Raw genomic sequence first — 15,532 nt, 5'->3', positions numbered from 1 at the left:
TGTATCTGTTGCACTAATCCGCGCAGTCGCATGCCGCGAAACCACGCGAACTGCCGCTCACTGCCACGCGGTAAACACCGCTAAACACGACGCTACTTTATAAATAAAAAAACTCAAATAAAAACTCCACAACAAATAGGCTGTAAGCATGAAACTTCCTTTGCCCTAAATCACAACTGTCATTCACGCGCGGGAAAATAAAAAACATGGCGGACTTTTTTATAAATAATTTAAAGTTTATTTTTTGAATAAAATGTGAATTTTTAAAATATTTATTTAGTGTATTTATGTAAATATGGTGATTTATTGGAGGAAAGTGATTTTGGCTGCAGCCTTGTCATCTATTTTGGATGTCAGCAGCGAACAATTTGGAAATGATGTAAGTGAACTTTTTTTTTTTTTTCATTGCAGAAGAAAGCATTAGATAGTGCCCCTTAAATAATTATTTTAGATAGATGTTGCCTGTTTAAAATAACAAATAAAACCTAGTTAAGTATATTTTTGTACTTTTTTTTCTTATTTGGTATTTTGGTTCCTATTCGATTTATTATTTATATGTGAAAATAAACAACAAAAACAAATAATTAGAACTAACCTAAACAATGTTAAATACCGGTTTACAATTATAAACAACTGTAGACTTTTCTTTTTTACTAGCATTTGTTTACTATTTGCAACAACCTGTTTGAATGCGTGGCTTCACAACTATGATCGGAGATAAGACTATAAAATGCTCTGATAAATATTCTAAATAGAGCATAGAAAACTGTTGGAAATACGCAAATCAATTGCATACGAATATAATTTTAATTATAAGTATAAATACTTATAAGTAGTTTAAGTTTGTAGGTACATATAGTGTGTACCTACATACATATTTAATTTTGAATAAATTACCGGCTAATATGAGAAAAAAAAACAAATATTGAGGAAGAATCTGAAATTATATTTTAATTTCGGTTCATAATGTTTATAATATTGCATCTATCTTATATAAGTTATCGTTATTTCTATATGTATGTTCTAAATTGTAGGTTAATTTAATTCATACCTCCTATAGCATTTTTTCCTTGTTTGTATAAATTCGCTAATCTCAAGACCTACTAATCCAATTAGCAAAAATTTACGTTAAATTATCGAGGAAAGCTTCAAGATAGCTGCTTTTTATCCGGGTGTGCGAAGTAAATTAGTCGGGAGCACCCAAAATCCCTTGTTTTTCGTGTAAAGGAAGATTTTTTTTCAACTTTTTTTATACCAAATTATAAGTGACAAAGACAAATACAGTTTTTGTTGAATCACTATTACGTTCGATGAGACAACTCTGTTTATTTACATAAAACTTTCGTAAAAAAACTTTGCGGTAAATTAAAGACGTAACTGTGGTGAAAATTACGCCTTTAGATACTATTTTGTACCGGAATGGGCTATAAACTTGTGTAATTATATTTTGTGGTTCTTTTTTATGTAACGTGGGTTTTTTTTCTGATTAGCAAGTCTACTGCCCTTAGAGAATTTTTATGTAATTTGAGGAAATATTTCTTCAAAAACATCCTCATCATTCAATGGAAAAGACTCAGTCAATATACGTTCACAGGTTATCTTATGTTTTGAAAGGAATTCAAGATAATTTTGTCTATAAAATTTACCTATGTGGTAACCTAAAACTCTATAAGTAGGAAAACTGCGGAATAATTAGGAAAGGAGAGACAACGGGCTGGTTTAGCCGGTAAGAATCCGGAATGCATAAGGAAGGATATCCCTCCTTTAAAAGAAGCTATACTCCACACAAGGTATATTGTGCAATTTCAATTTCTATTCTCGAAAAATACTTGAAACGATATCAGTACCAACTTTCGTAATACAAGCTTTTGTACGTATTCAGCCATATAAAATAACAAAAGAAATCGCATGATCTTCAAGTCTCAACTTAGATTCAAAAATTAGTATTCTATTAGCACCTTCACCTTACAAATACAATTGTAAAGTGTATCAGATAAAGTTCATTTGTATTCAGTAATTGTAAAAACTATTGCGAATTTCGAGAGCAATTTGAAAACCAAATGTTTTTACGTGTATAGTTTGATAAAATAAGAATGATATCGAAGTAAGGATCCTTCACAGGATATTTTAAACTAGCTTCCGCCCGCGGCTTCGCCCGCGTAGAGTTCAGTTATATCGCGTTTCCAAGAGAATTCTTCAAAAGTCCGGGATAAAAACTATCCTATATTCTTCTCAAGGTCAACTATCTCTGTAACAAATTTTATTAAAATCCGTTCAGTGGTTTAGACTTGAAAGCGTAACAGACACATACAGGCAGACAGACAGAGTTACTTTCGCATTTATAATATTAGTAGGGAATAGTAGGGATTAAAAAGTCGTGGTGGCCTAGTGGGCAAAGAACCAACCTCTCGAGTATGAGGGCGCGGGTTCGATTCCAGGTCAGGCAAGTACCAATGCAACTTTTCCAAGTTTGTATGTACTTTCTAAGTATATCTTAGACACCAATGACTGTGTTTCGGATGGCACGTTAAACTGTAGGTCCCGGCTGTCGTTGAACATCATTGGCAGTCGTCACGGGTAGTCAGAAGCCAGTAAGTCTGACACCAGTCTAACCAAAGGGTATCGGGTTGCCCGGGTAACTGGGTTGAGGAGGTCAGATAGGCAGTCGCTTCTTGTAAAGCACTGGTACTCAGCTGAATCCGGTTAGACTGGAAGCCGACCCCAACATAGTTTGGGAAAAGGCTCGGAGGATGATGAGTAGGGATTATAAAGCCCAAAGTTCGTAAGTATGTTTTTTACTTCTTCACGCTCTAATTACCGGAATTGGTATGCAACAATATCAATAAGGAAGATCCCTAGATTAACAATAGGAAGGCTTGACCCGGGTGCGGAAAGTTGTTTCCTGGGACGCAGAAATAATAATTACACAAGTCCTATACACAAAAACAATGTTACAAAACCTCTAACTTTAGTCTAAGAATTACATGAAACATTCATTGTTCTAACAAAATCCTAAGCACATTCTAAGTTTATTCGTGGAGGCATTCACAGTATATTATACCTACTAACAGTAATATTCCCTTGTACCAGCGTTCGGGACTTTCTCGTGATCATGTAGACTTTTAAGCCAAGTCACGTATTGTATTTCGTAATACTGTCGTTTATTATCGTCTTTATCTCCGTTTAATGCAATTATTTGTGTAAGGAATGTGATTATTTTATAGATGAAAAGGATATGTTAGTTTAAGATAATAAAGAGATCGTTTCAAAATAGCCTTTGTTGGTACTCTATATGAACCCTAAGTCACAGTTTCCACAATTCTGACTGACAGCCTATGATGTGGAATTTTAACAACGACTGCTACTGAGTAGCAACCGGGAACGACGGGATTTCAGTCAGGGTCAGACTCACACAAAGAGTCAGGTCAGAGGTCCTCTGTGAAAGTTTTTACATAACAACAAAGATATTTCGGGCTGACCGAAGCATCAAACCTGAGCACAGCAGTCACGTCACTGTAATGAGATACACAAACATTGAGTGTCCCTAAAAGTTGGCACGAAGCAATGGTTTCTCCTCCATCTACAAATCTAGGCAATTTATTAATCTTGTCCTGTCAAAAACCTCACGTAGGCGCTTAGAAACTCCCAACTCTTCAATCATACTTATGTAACGTGGTTACTATGTGAACAAAAGTTAAATTATCCTTAATCGTATGTAGGCAGATATTAATACTGAAATCAGGACCGGTAACTGTGAATCAGCCTAAAGTATCACAATTTGGGGTCATGGTCTGGTCATAGATAAAAGTTCGCACCGCTTCGTTTGCGTACCAGGAGAAATACGGTTTCTGGGAAATCGTCATCTTCTCGCCGTGGATGAAGCGCGAGGGAGTGTCAGACTCTTACTATCTATAACCCATCCTTGGCCGAGGTAACTCTTTCAAACAATCCCGCAGCCCTGGTAGGCACCAAGAGAAATATAGCGTACCCGGATGAAAAGTTCCCATAGCGTTCCATCATTATGTAAATGATATGGATTTTTTGAATTGCATCCAGTAATTTGGGACTTTGGGACAAAAAACCATACTCCTTTCAACCGACTCTTATTTATTTATTTATTGAAAAACACCTTAAAACTATCATCATAGGACTTATCCTAATACGATAGCTAAGAACTTGCTTTGCTTTGTGGTAAATTATTATTAATTAAATTCTTCCTCATCCTCATCAAGTGGAAAAAATCTGATAACCTACTTCTTGAGATTATTGCAAATAGATTAATAGACAAACAGACCGAGGCAATGAAGGACTTGATTGAATGATAAAATTTAAGTATAAGAGAGGAATTTCAACAGAATTTGCTAGGCAACCTTGTTACGACTTTAGTACGCTGGTAGGTACGTGGTCTAAATAGCTGATGGGTACGAGAATACGAGGTTTCTATACTTGGTCAGTGATGAGCTTGTTTTACATATTGGGTATTTTTTACTCTGTAGATTTTTAATTTACTCTTACTACAGAATACCTAAATTAGGTATATAGGGGTCGAAATGGACAGTTGACGGTTTTTTTTCCGTAAGAGTCTGAGAACTTCCGATCCTCAAAACAAGATAACTTTGATACCCTTCTTCTTAAAGGAAATCCTCAGAGGCACTTACACACTATTTGGAGGCACTGCCAAGGAAGACATCTTCGCTCTTTTAATTAATGGCGGAGATGTCTTTCTAGACTTGGCTTACATTTGAAAATAAACGGTCAACCAACTAAATGCTCTAATTATTTCCATTTACCTACCAGTTGATAACTTATTACCAAACGGTATTCAGACAGTAAAAAGTCTATCTCGGACCGCACTTTTTACATCACTGATTGAATCAATTAGTTCCATTCAGCTTTCTTTACCTTGGGAAGCCTTCCGTATAGAAATGTCACAGCATTACAAATTTTTGTAAGCTTAATTAACAATTCTATTGTTTGGCGACAACTTCACACTTCTTATGAAAATCTTATCTTGAGAAGTCTCACGTTCAATTTGTAATTTACAAAACATCGTAATTGAAAGGTCATTTCTATTATGTTCTTTTTCTTTATGACCATATAAAAAATCATCACCATACTCCCCATCATTTCTTGTTTTCTATACTTCCCTGTCGGAGGTTATCTCACAAGGGATATTCTTTCCAGCTAAACCTTCTTTAACACAAACTATCATCGTTTGTTCTTTGGTTTTCCTAGTTGTAGTGTAGTTCACCTCTATGGTCGTGTCAGCCGAAAGACGTAAACTGCTGAACAAAGGCTTCCCCAAGGCTTGCCGCTTGGCTCAATCTTCAGTAACCCGCATCTATTTATTGCCTTTGTGTATTGGTTAAATTAAACCAAAAGCTTTTTTGTACAAATTTTCAAACATACAAACTAAATCAGATTTCACAGATACTGTTTATATTACCTATGTGAATTTGGTACATTACTGTTTTTATGGCTCAGTAATAATATAATTTTCACAGGCGATTGCAATAGTTAGGTACCTATGTGAAGCCATTCATACATTATGTTCGGCGTTTTCTAGGTTACAGAATAATCTCTGTTCGTATCTGTTTTCGTTTGTTTCGTGATTCTGTGAATTCCAAATTATACTTTAGTGCTAGTAGTTTTTTCTTAATATTGTGTTTCAAATTTTTTATCATACACTTGAAAGCGTTTTTTTTTCGAGTCTGACAGCCAGTCTTACCTAAGGGTAATAGGTTGCCCGTGTAATTGGGATGGTCCGACAGGCAGGGGCTCCTTTTAAAATACAGGTACGTTATCACAGGATTAGACTAGACGCCGACCCCAACATTTAAGTACCTATGACATTTTCAAAATTATACAAAATGTTTACCAAAAACTAAAGGATGCATTAAGATTATATATTCTTTATGTACCTACTAAGTAATATTATACTACTTTAACCAAGCAATTCGTAATAGATATAAACTCTAATACGATGCTAAACGGTAATTGAAGGCTATCTTGCAAATCTGCATGAAAAGTTATGTCATTCTAATATCCCATGGCCAATCCATGATAGCACGTTTGAGAGGTATTTCTTATTAGGTAACTGTTTAACTAAAAGATATCTAACCTACTGGTATATTGAATGGAAAAATAAATATTTCAGGTACCTATTGTATTTTAAGTTACGACATTATATTTTTCGTTAATTTACTTACGTGAATAAACATATCCCTCAATTTAACGGTCGAGTACAAACAGTTATTACTTCACTTCAGTTTTTGAGGATTTTGCCTCCTTTTTATATTCTAAAATATTGCAGTTGTTCAGTAGAAAAAGTAACAAGATATGTCAATTTCAGACACTTCCGAATGTTAAAAATTTTTGTATCAGTAAACAAACATTTTATACAATAAACTTGTCCGTTATGCTTTATTGAACACAGACAAGGTGATTACTAAGTTTACTATTTTTAAAACATAAACTAACAACAATATAGACAAAAATTGATAAGGTTGTTAACAGAAGACAAAGGTACATCTACATTTTTCAATGTTCTGAAAAAAACAAAAATAATAAATATCTAATACAAAAATTGGTGTGACCTGACATCGACCTACTGATGTTTAGGGCCCTAGAGAAAAACCACATACCATATTTCAAATTCTAAAATTAAAAATATTCCCTTTCAAAACATTATAAGGTCTGCCATCAACCCGCATATTTGGATAGTACATACAGTTATATAATTATAACTGAGCCTACAATGTTAACTCCTTAGTGTCGAAGCAAAGTTGAAGGTCCCAGGCCGCTTACATTTACAAATTACTATGCACGCTGGTCATTTCTAGGATCCATATCTATCTATCTATAAATGGCAATAGGAATGACGGTATGTGGGTCCGATTTAAGGAATATATGACCAACGTAAAGCCTCTTACAAATTCTTCTAAAATAAAATTAGCAAACAAAACAAAACAGCTCGGTTTTCAAAAAGTATCTTAGGTTCTAAAGTAGAACTTGTTCGTGTAAAGCGTCCAAAAATCCAAATTATTCATATAGCATGTTGTAGAGAGAATCTCATTTCCAACGTCCATGTGTGTCCATATGTGTTTTGCCATAAGCCTCGCCTAAGATTATGGAAAAATGCATAAATACTAACTTACTAACTTCAGAAGATTCCCACACATACCTAAATAAAAATAAAAGTAGCCTCTAACATTGACAGATTTTTTCAAGGACCAGTAATTTCTGAGAATAACGCTTTCAACCACATTTTTGAAGATTACACTTAAAATATGGATGAAGTATCTATGACATACATACCTACCTGGACAAACCATTTGGCAATTGCTAAACTTAAAACCAGTTTGACTTACCCGATTCGGTTTATGGTAGGACATTCGCCAGAATATCAAAGATAAACTTAGCATTCCCGACCACACCGTTTCCGATGCCTTATCAGCTTAAGTTGTAACTTAGTAGTCAGATTTAAGATTATGCTGCACTTGCTACCAGAAATGCAAATAATAATATACCTACTATTTAGGCGGTCCTATTTGATGTGGATTTAAATGGCCTAGTTTAAGGAAAATCCGCCGAGAAATCTAGGAACCAAAACATGTTAGGTAGTCCTAAAGCTGTGCTCAAATCAAGAGTCATCATATGAAGTCACTCAGTCAATATAAGCAGGAAAGATATCAAATTAATTGCGATTGACAATGTCATTAAAAATAAATATAGGGTGCTCTCATCAATTTCTTTTAATTAGCTTAAGCTAAAGGACGGGAAATCTGCAATGCCGAAGCCATGTGAGTACATAATATGCAAAGTTGGAGTCCCTTCTCAAACCTCAAGGCGGAGAAAATTCATGAGGATTAAAGGATCCAGTTCTCACACCTATTCATCTGATCTGTTGGCACTCAGAAGTAAATCGCGAGACGAAAGGAACATTTAATAGAAATCCACAATCATAAAACACACCTAATACATACGCAAAATAGTTTTCTCCATACATTTATGCATACGGTAAACGCAAGCGATGTCACGGCAAAGATTTAGTATCAAGTGCAAACATCTCGGTTGCGAACGTTCGAAGCGTTCACGGTCTTGCCCGCGGCTTCGCTCCCGTCAACTGACTTCTCTACTTTACCCTATTTTTTTTTCATAAGAACCTTCTCCTGACAATAACAAACACAACAAAAAAGAAATAGCCAAATTGGTCCAGGCGTTGTTGAGTTATGCGCTTACCAACACATTTTGCGATTCATTTTTAGGGTTCCGTAGCCAAAATGGCAAAAACGGTTAGGGTTCCGTAGCCAAAATGGCAAAAACGGAACCCTTATAGTTTCGTCATGTCCGTCTGTCCGTCTGTCCGTCTGTCCGTCTGTCACAGCCGATTTACTCGGAAACTATAAAAGGAAAGAAAGGAAGGAAAGTACTACAGTGATGAAATTTGATGGGAATATGTGTTGTATGAACCGCTACAAAAATATGACACTAAATAGTAAAAAAAAGAATTGGGGGTGGGGCCCCCCATACATGTAACTGAGGGATGAAATTTTTTTTTTCGATGTACATACCCGTGTGGGGTATCAATGGAAAGGTCTTTTAAAATGATATAAAGTTTTCTAAAAAACATTTTTCTTAAAGTGAACGGTTTTTGAGATATCAGCTCTCAAAGTCGTAAAAAGTATGTCCCCCCCCCTCTATTTTTATAACTACGGGGTATAAAATTCTAAAAAAAATAGAGGTGATGCATGCTAATTAACTCTTTCAACGATTTTTGGTTTGATCAAAGTATCTCTTATAGTTTTTGAGATAGGTTGATTTAACTGTAATTTACGGAACCCTTCGTGCACGAGTCCGACTCGCACTTGGCCGGTTTTATATTATAGAAGATTAATGTCTCTATTTTCATCGTCTTGTCAGAATGGGTTTAAACCGCAAGTAAATGTTCACTCTATTCTAAATATTTTAGTGAGAACATCAAAAGAAAGCTCTGTGCCTGTTAACTTGAGTAGAAAATGAAGCTCGTGCTCTAGCTATTTTGATCAATACCCATGCTCCTTCTGAAGCCTTTTATTTACCTGGGCTACGGTAACTACCGCATCCCTGGCAGGATCTAAACACACCCTTGGAGAATTGGTTCTAAAGGATCTAGTTTTAGCTAATTATATTTTAGAATCTTTGTAATGTACTACTTGTACTACTGCTAGTAATCTGATGTAGGTAATCTGATGATGATAGCTACGGCAGGAATGAATCCATGCCTGAATATTTCGGTAAGTAACTATGTAAACAAGCCTTAACTTGATACACGTTCACTACGAAACTTAGGATTTGGAAAAAGCGATTAAGGCAATGACAGCTAAATATATGTAGCGTCAAATTCTCTAAATACGTGTTGAGGCTAATCTACTTTAGTATTGCGTAGTTTGCACCAATTTGGCCATTAGCAAAGTTTTAGCGTTATTTTGGTAATTAAAAAAGTGCTATAAGTCAGTCACGCTTTGAACCCTTAGGAAAGTAAGTAACTGTTCCTAAATTCGAACTGTATTTTTTTCGTATGTTGGTTATTCTAAACTTGTAAAAAAATAACTTTAATATACTAAAGTAAATGAGAATAAATAAATAGGACAAAGCTTTGCTCTACTTTTGCAAATAATGCTATCTTCATGCTTCAAAATACATATATAGAAAAACAAATGGCATTTGATCCTGTTGTTCCAATTATGCCAAACAACAAACCATTTCTTTGAAATAAAATCATGTGAACATCATTAAAAACAAAGAAAATTGACCAATTTCTTTCTTTTACATTCAAATCTGCCTTTTAATTCCCACACTAACTATAACGGTGCCCAAACATTTTGTCACAAACAACAAAATTACCCAATCTTCTACATAAGGAAAAACATCTCAAAATTATTCAAAATTCGTGTCGTTGCACTCAAAAATTGTTGGGGTTCAAATTAATTATGATAGTCACGAGCATGTCAACGAAATGGCTTGAAATTGCGAAGTCAACACGACATGCCCTGAAGAATCACGTTGTTTGACAAATTGAGGATAAGTGGTGAGGTAGACGGTTCGCTTCGGAAGCAGAGCGGTCAACAGTCTAATTGTAATGTCACTTTATGGTGCACATAAATTAAAGTTACATCAAGTGATTTTGTACATCTACTTTAGGTTCATTTACGCCAAATAAGAAGTATGGACTGGTAAGATAATATTATCATTATTTATGTACAAATTAATACATAAACATATAAAATTAACCAAAGTCTGTATTTAATTTATGAACAACCGCTGCATCGCTCAATTAATTCCAAGGTAGCGGATTAAAGTTGTTTTACTACCGCATTAGCTTAAAAACTACAACAATATGAGTCTGTTCTTACGTACGTAGCATATCAAATTAATTAACCATACGTAATCAGTTAGATAATCTGAGAAAAAAATATGAATACGCTACTTATCGTCACGCGAAGCTTCAAGGATCATCCGAGGAAGCTGACAATTTAAAAAGTTAGCATTGAATTGTTTTAAAGTAATTGCATCTAAATTCATAGCGAAAAAAAAACACTTATACTCATCTATATTTTTTTAGGAGGTCAATTTTTTTTGACACCTCTTGCTAACATGCTTCGGTGTCATCGAAGCGAACCGTGGACCCCAACTCTTATTTCTCACACTTGAAGCTACAGAAACCCACATGACAACCGGAGCATTGAGCCAGTCAAATGAACACGCGAACAATGGCAGGTGACTGATATTAGACGACAGGGCGTTAAACGGGTCTTGTGGCAATGTGGAGCGTTTCGACACGGATCGGTACCTAGTAGGTTAAATTTTGACCTATTTAAAAGTATTTACCATCTGCTAATATAACATCAACCGGTGTAGAAAATATTGTCCAAGGTAAGTACTGGGTATGTAGTTTATGAGCCTTAGAGATAGTGGGTGATATTGTAGAGAGAAAGTTGATCTTGTGAAGGGATCCTAGTTACCATAATTCACTGTATTTTGAATTGCAAAATGTATTAAATCCGATGAAATTTGAACTTCAGCAGTTTATTTAAGTTTTCTTGAATCTTCAATCTTGGAGGCTTTTATTATGGTCAAAAAATAACTGGTATTATTTTTGCAGGCAAGATTTGAGTTTTGAGTTTTATGACATGCGATTAATTATTGGACCTTTTCAAACTTCTATGCATATCCTCGACCATCGTCCTTATATTGTTACTTATTCAAAGTTAGCGCATGAATATTTCTCCAGCACTACCTCTATTTCTCAATTCATCACTATTGTCTCTTTTACCAAGGCTGAATAAACGCTGAAAGTGTGAAATTTGTACACTAACAACAAAAGCACCTGATTGATTGCCAACAACATTGAGTAAGGCCTGATCAGTAATTATGTCATAGAATCTAAATTAAATTGGTCTGAAGTCTGGTCTGTTTTGTTATATAAAATAGGTGTTACGTCTGTCAGTCACGCGTATTTAGCACGAATTTTTGAGCTAGTTTCGGCCGGTATACTGTTTAGTTTTTTTTTCAGGTCTCAGACCCCGACAGTGTTGGCAGTCGTTACGGGTAGTCTGACAGCCAGTCTAACTAAGGGGTATTGGGTTGCCCCTTAGTCCCCTTAGCCCCTTACTCAGCTGCACCCGGTTAGACGAGAAGCCGACCCCAACGTAGTTAGGAAAAGGCTAGGCAGAAAAGGTTTTTTAATTTGCAAGTTTATGCACACCTTTTTGTGTAATTATAATAAAAGATATTGTGTATTTGACCCATCTGACCATCATGAGGTTATGTTTACTATAAAATTAATGTCAAGGTTATTTTTATTATCTTTTTACATATTTTACATTTACGATTTGTTTTGAAATGTAGTTTTCTTTTATTTGAACTTAAATTATTTTATGAACTTATAGAGGATGAAGTTCAAATCCGAATGCAGTGACCTTGTTTACATCATATAAGTTAAAGGGTACCTAATTCTTTGATAAATATTTTTTAAGACTTTTTGTATTACAAAGTCACGGACATTTTAATCACGACCACGATGTGGTATCAAAAGAAACCACATTTTTCTTTTACTACAATATTAGGCAGGTGTTAATGATGATTTATATGATAATCCACAGATTAATACCTATAATAGTTACTACGTAAGTTTATCTTCAAGACTATACAATTATTTGTTACCTAAAAGAAATATCTGGCTTCGTGGGTCGTCTCCCGACTGTTTCCGTGACAGCAGGCTACCAATGTGAATCTAAAGCGGTTTCAAGTGAGACTACAAAGTAAAAGATTAATAAAGGCAAAGATTAATAAAAGCATTAAAATTATTTCGAAAAGTCTCAGACCAGGGTAAACTAAGGTAAAATCGCAAAATTATATCTTTGATCCCGGTTTACTGCCCTCCAATATCAGCTATTTCGCCATCAAAGCGCAAGAAACAAACAATTTTGACTCACTTTCGTTATAACTTGGTATCTACAATTTATAAATACCGAAGTAGGTAGGGACCCAGTTTTTGCCACAACGTGAAGGAAACAGCAAACAAGGAAATCCATACACCATTCTAACCAGTTCAATATAAATTGTGACTGACAGGTTTCTGAGTGGAAATATAAAACATTTGACAGCTGTTCCAACTTGCCTGGTGGTCCAATGTTGCACGACTTTTAAATGTTGAGTCGTGTAGATGCACGCACGTGATATTGGGCTTTTTTATTGTGAAAATATTATTAAGTGCTGTTTGTAGTCTAGGTTTGTGTCTAGATCAAAGCACGTGACTTAGAAGGAATTTGCTTAATACGAGACAGTTATAAAGAAATGGTGGATACATGGTGTGCAAGACGATATAGATGGAAACAATGTTACTTGTGAAATGATTGCAGATAGAGAAAATTGGAAGAAGAAAACATCACGTCCCCGTCCCCCTCCACTAAATAACTAAATAGACAATATAGTTATACAGAGTTAAGGTAGTTAACGACAGAAGGATGATGATGACGATGATAATTATTCAGTGTTTTCAATCGTTTTTTGCATGTGTGGATTTTTTCGCAGTCCGTTGTTGTAACGGTCACACAGGCAATTATAAGGCCCTACATCTAAAACAAACACGCATCGCTCCAGATGGCTAATCGCTGACTTGCGCACGCGCCGCTCAGTGTCAACGCTCGCCTGCAAGCTGTGACTAATTGACAAAACGGTAGGGGCCACTGTCGATGTTGGTAAACTGTGATAGCGAGCAGATTTAGGTGAATATGGCAAACTCGTTGATCATTTTTGGTATGTTACGAGTTACTTAAATAAGACATACTGTTTCCTTTTTGGTTGTATCCTAATTAACAGTCAGCAGGATTTTTTAAGGGATTTAAGGGATTATACAAGTTTAAACACCCGCACCCCGAAGGGACATTTAAAAGGAACCGAGTTAAAAAGTAGCCTATCACTGACTCCAAAGACCCACCTTTTTCCTTACGAAATCATATCTCCATTGGTGAAGCTATTTTATCGTGAATGTATACCTATAACACAGAAAAACCACCTAACTTTCGCATGTTTGAAATTAATTTATAAGCAAGTAAGATCATGTTAAGACAACAATTGCAAATATCCAACTAAAAGCGAAGAATTTGAACCAGCCATGATGCCACTAAGATAAGAATCCACATTCTTACTCTATCGATAAACATGATACGCACTGAACCTTGAAGGGAAAGTAATTATATGCTTACTAATGCAAAACTTTCTTACAAGAACACAGAAATAGCGAGATGAGAAAATGCACTTAGGTCGCGTTCCCACAACGGACTGCATCTTTTGACGTCATTGATTTTCAAGTGATAGCCTGGACCTATCTCAGTGGCGTGCACTTGGAGAGGCCTATGTCCAGCAGTGGACTGCGATAGGCTGATGATGATGATGATGATGATGATGAGCCTGGACCTACTTTAATGTTCATTGTGGCATACCTTAATAGATATTCGGGCTCCACAGATCGACCACGCCAATCATGTTTCATGCGCCCAAGTTAGATGAAAATTTTATATACCTATCTTATAATGTTTTTCTTCATATCAAACAAAAAAGCTCCTACAATATAAACAAAATCAGCACACACAAACACACACACACACACAACAACACAGAAGAATATTCTGACGAACCAACTCTTTGCAATTCTCACGCATGCATATACCACCTTACATGACTTTCGTCGATACGCAACGGTGGCTGCCGATGAGATGCGCCGATAATGCACTCACTTCCCACTGCATGATACGCGTCATGGAGAACAAAATGACTAGTGGAGGTGCCATAACGGAAAATCTCCTAAGAACACACCAAAAGCACGCCAAAATGCGGGTGTGCGGGGGACGAGGAACGTTACTGTCGTCGCCCTTAAACGCCGATAATAATTTTGGACACGACCATTTTTTGTTATAACAAAAATCCTTGATAGATGTTTCAAAGAACCCAAACGCCTCGTTAGTTCACTCGTAACTGATCTTTTTGGTCATGAACATGCTACCTATTTGACCTAGAAGAAGGCGCCTGGTCTACCTGCATTATGGCATCTCCGTTCATCTTTCCTTACTCCGTGATACGCGTGCATTGTAGAAAGTCGACATGCAGAGATATGTGATGATATCACATCATATGTCTTGATGCTATCATAGTTTGTGTGCTAATTTGTATGGAAATCAGGTATTGTTATGTTTAAAGTGACGTTTATTAGGTGTAAGATATAGACTTGATAGATGTATCTTCCTTTTCGTTTTTTGAAAAGCTTTTTTACACTTTCAAACCGAAGATTTGTTAAGATGTATGTGTTTGAAATTAACTATTTACCACATCATATAACCGGTTTAATAAAACATGAAAAGCTAGAAAACTTAATGTTAGGTAAGTTAGCGTTATGATGTCATCTTGGAAATGTGGTGTGACTGGCTCTTTCTTTTCTTTAGAGATTTCTTTAGCTTGATGAAACGAAAACGTAATCTTCGTAGTACCAAATTATTTTTTTTGAAGAATAGGTACTTTATTTCTACAGACTATTATTTGACCTACATAATACATTTTAATATTTGAAGTTTCATGAAAAATATTGTGACTCCACTTCAATGTAGGATATGACCTTGAAAAGAAAACAACCTGAACATGTATTCTATCTATAGTCCAAATTAGTAGATACAACCATCAGTTCATTGACCTCTGATGTAATTTTAGATCCAAGTACATACATATATGTAATATGGTTCTAAATGGGCAAAATCATGAGCAATTATCTGCCCACACAAAATCATTACAATCCATATTTTGAATAGATTCAACCGGAACGCATAGCTTTTGGAACCAAATTGTATGAATTCAGAGCTATGACCATTTATGAATGACATGAGTGGGAAGTCCATATAAATAGTAATAGGACATGTATAAAGAGCTAATAGCGATAACATTATTCTAAGAAATTAATTAAAGTTAAGCTGTTAATAAAGGATGATAATCAAAAATGAGT

General features: G+C 35.4%; 1 protein-coding gene across 1 annotated transcript in view; it reads left to right on the top strand.

Moving 5' to 3' along the window:
* Positions 1-83: 83 nt before the first annotated feature.
* The window catches only part of LOC135117909 (A disintegrin and metalloproteinase with thrombospondin motifs 16-like), a 54,653-nt gene continuing 39,204 nt past the window's right edge, over positions 84-15,532 (top strand). Inside the window, exon 1 of the mRNA XM_064038348.1 lies at positions 84-379. Coding sequence (XP_063894418.1) covers positions 296-379 — 84 coding nt within the window. The 5' untranslated portion in view covers positions 84-295. The remainder of the gene's footprint in view (positions 380-15,532) is intronic.

The sequence above is a fragment of the Helicoverpa armigera genome, chromosome 15 (assembly GCF_030705265.1).
Source record: "Helicoverpa armigera isolate CAAS_96S chromosome 15, ASM3070526v1, whole genome shotgun sequence".
NCBI lineage: Eukaryota > Metazoa > Arthropoda > Insecta > Lepidoptera > Noctuidae > Helicoverpa > Helicoverpa armigera.
This window is presented reverse-complemented; position numbering and strand designations above follow the sequence as displayed.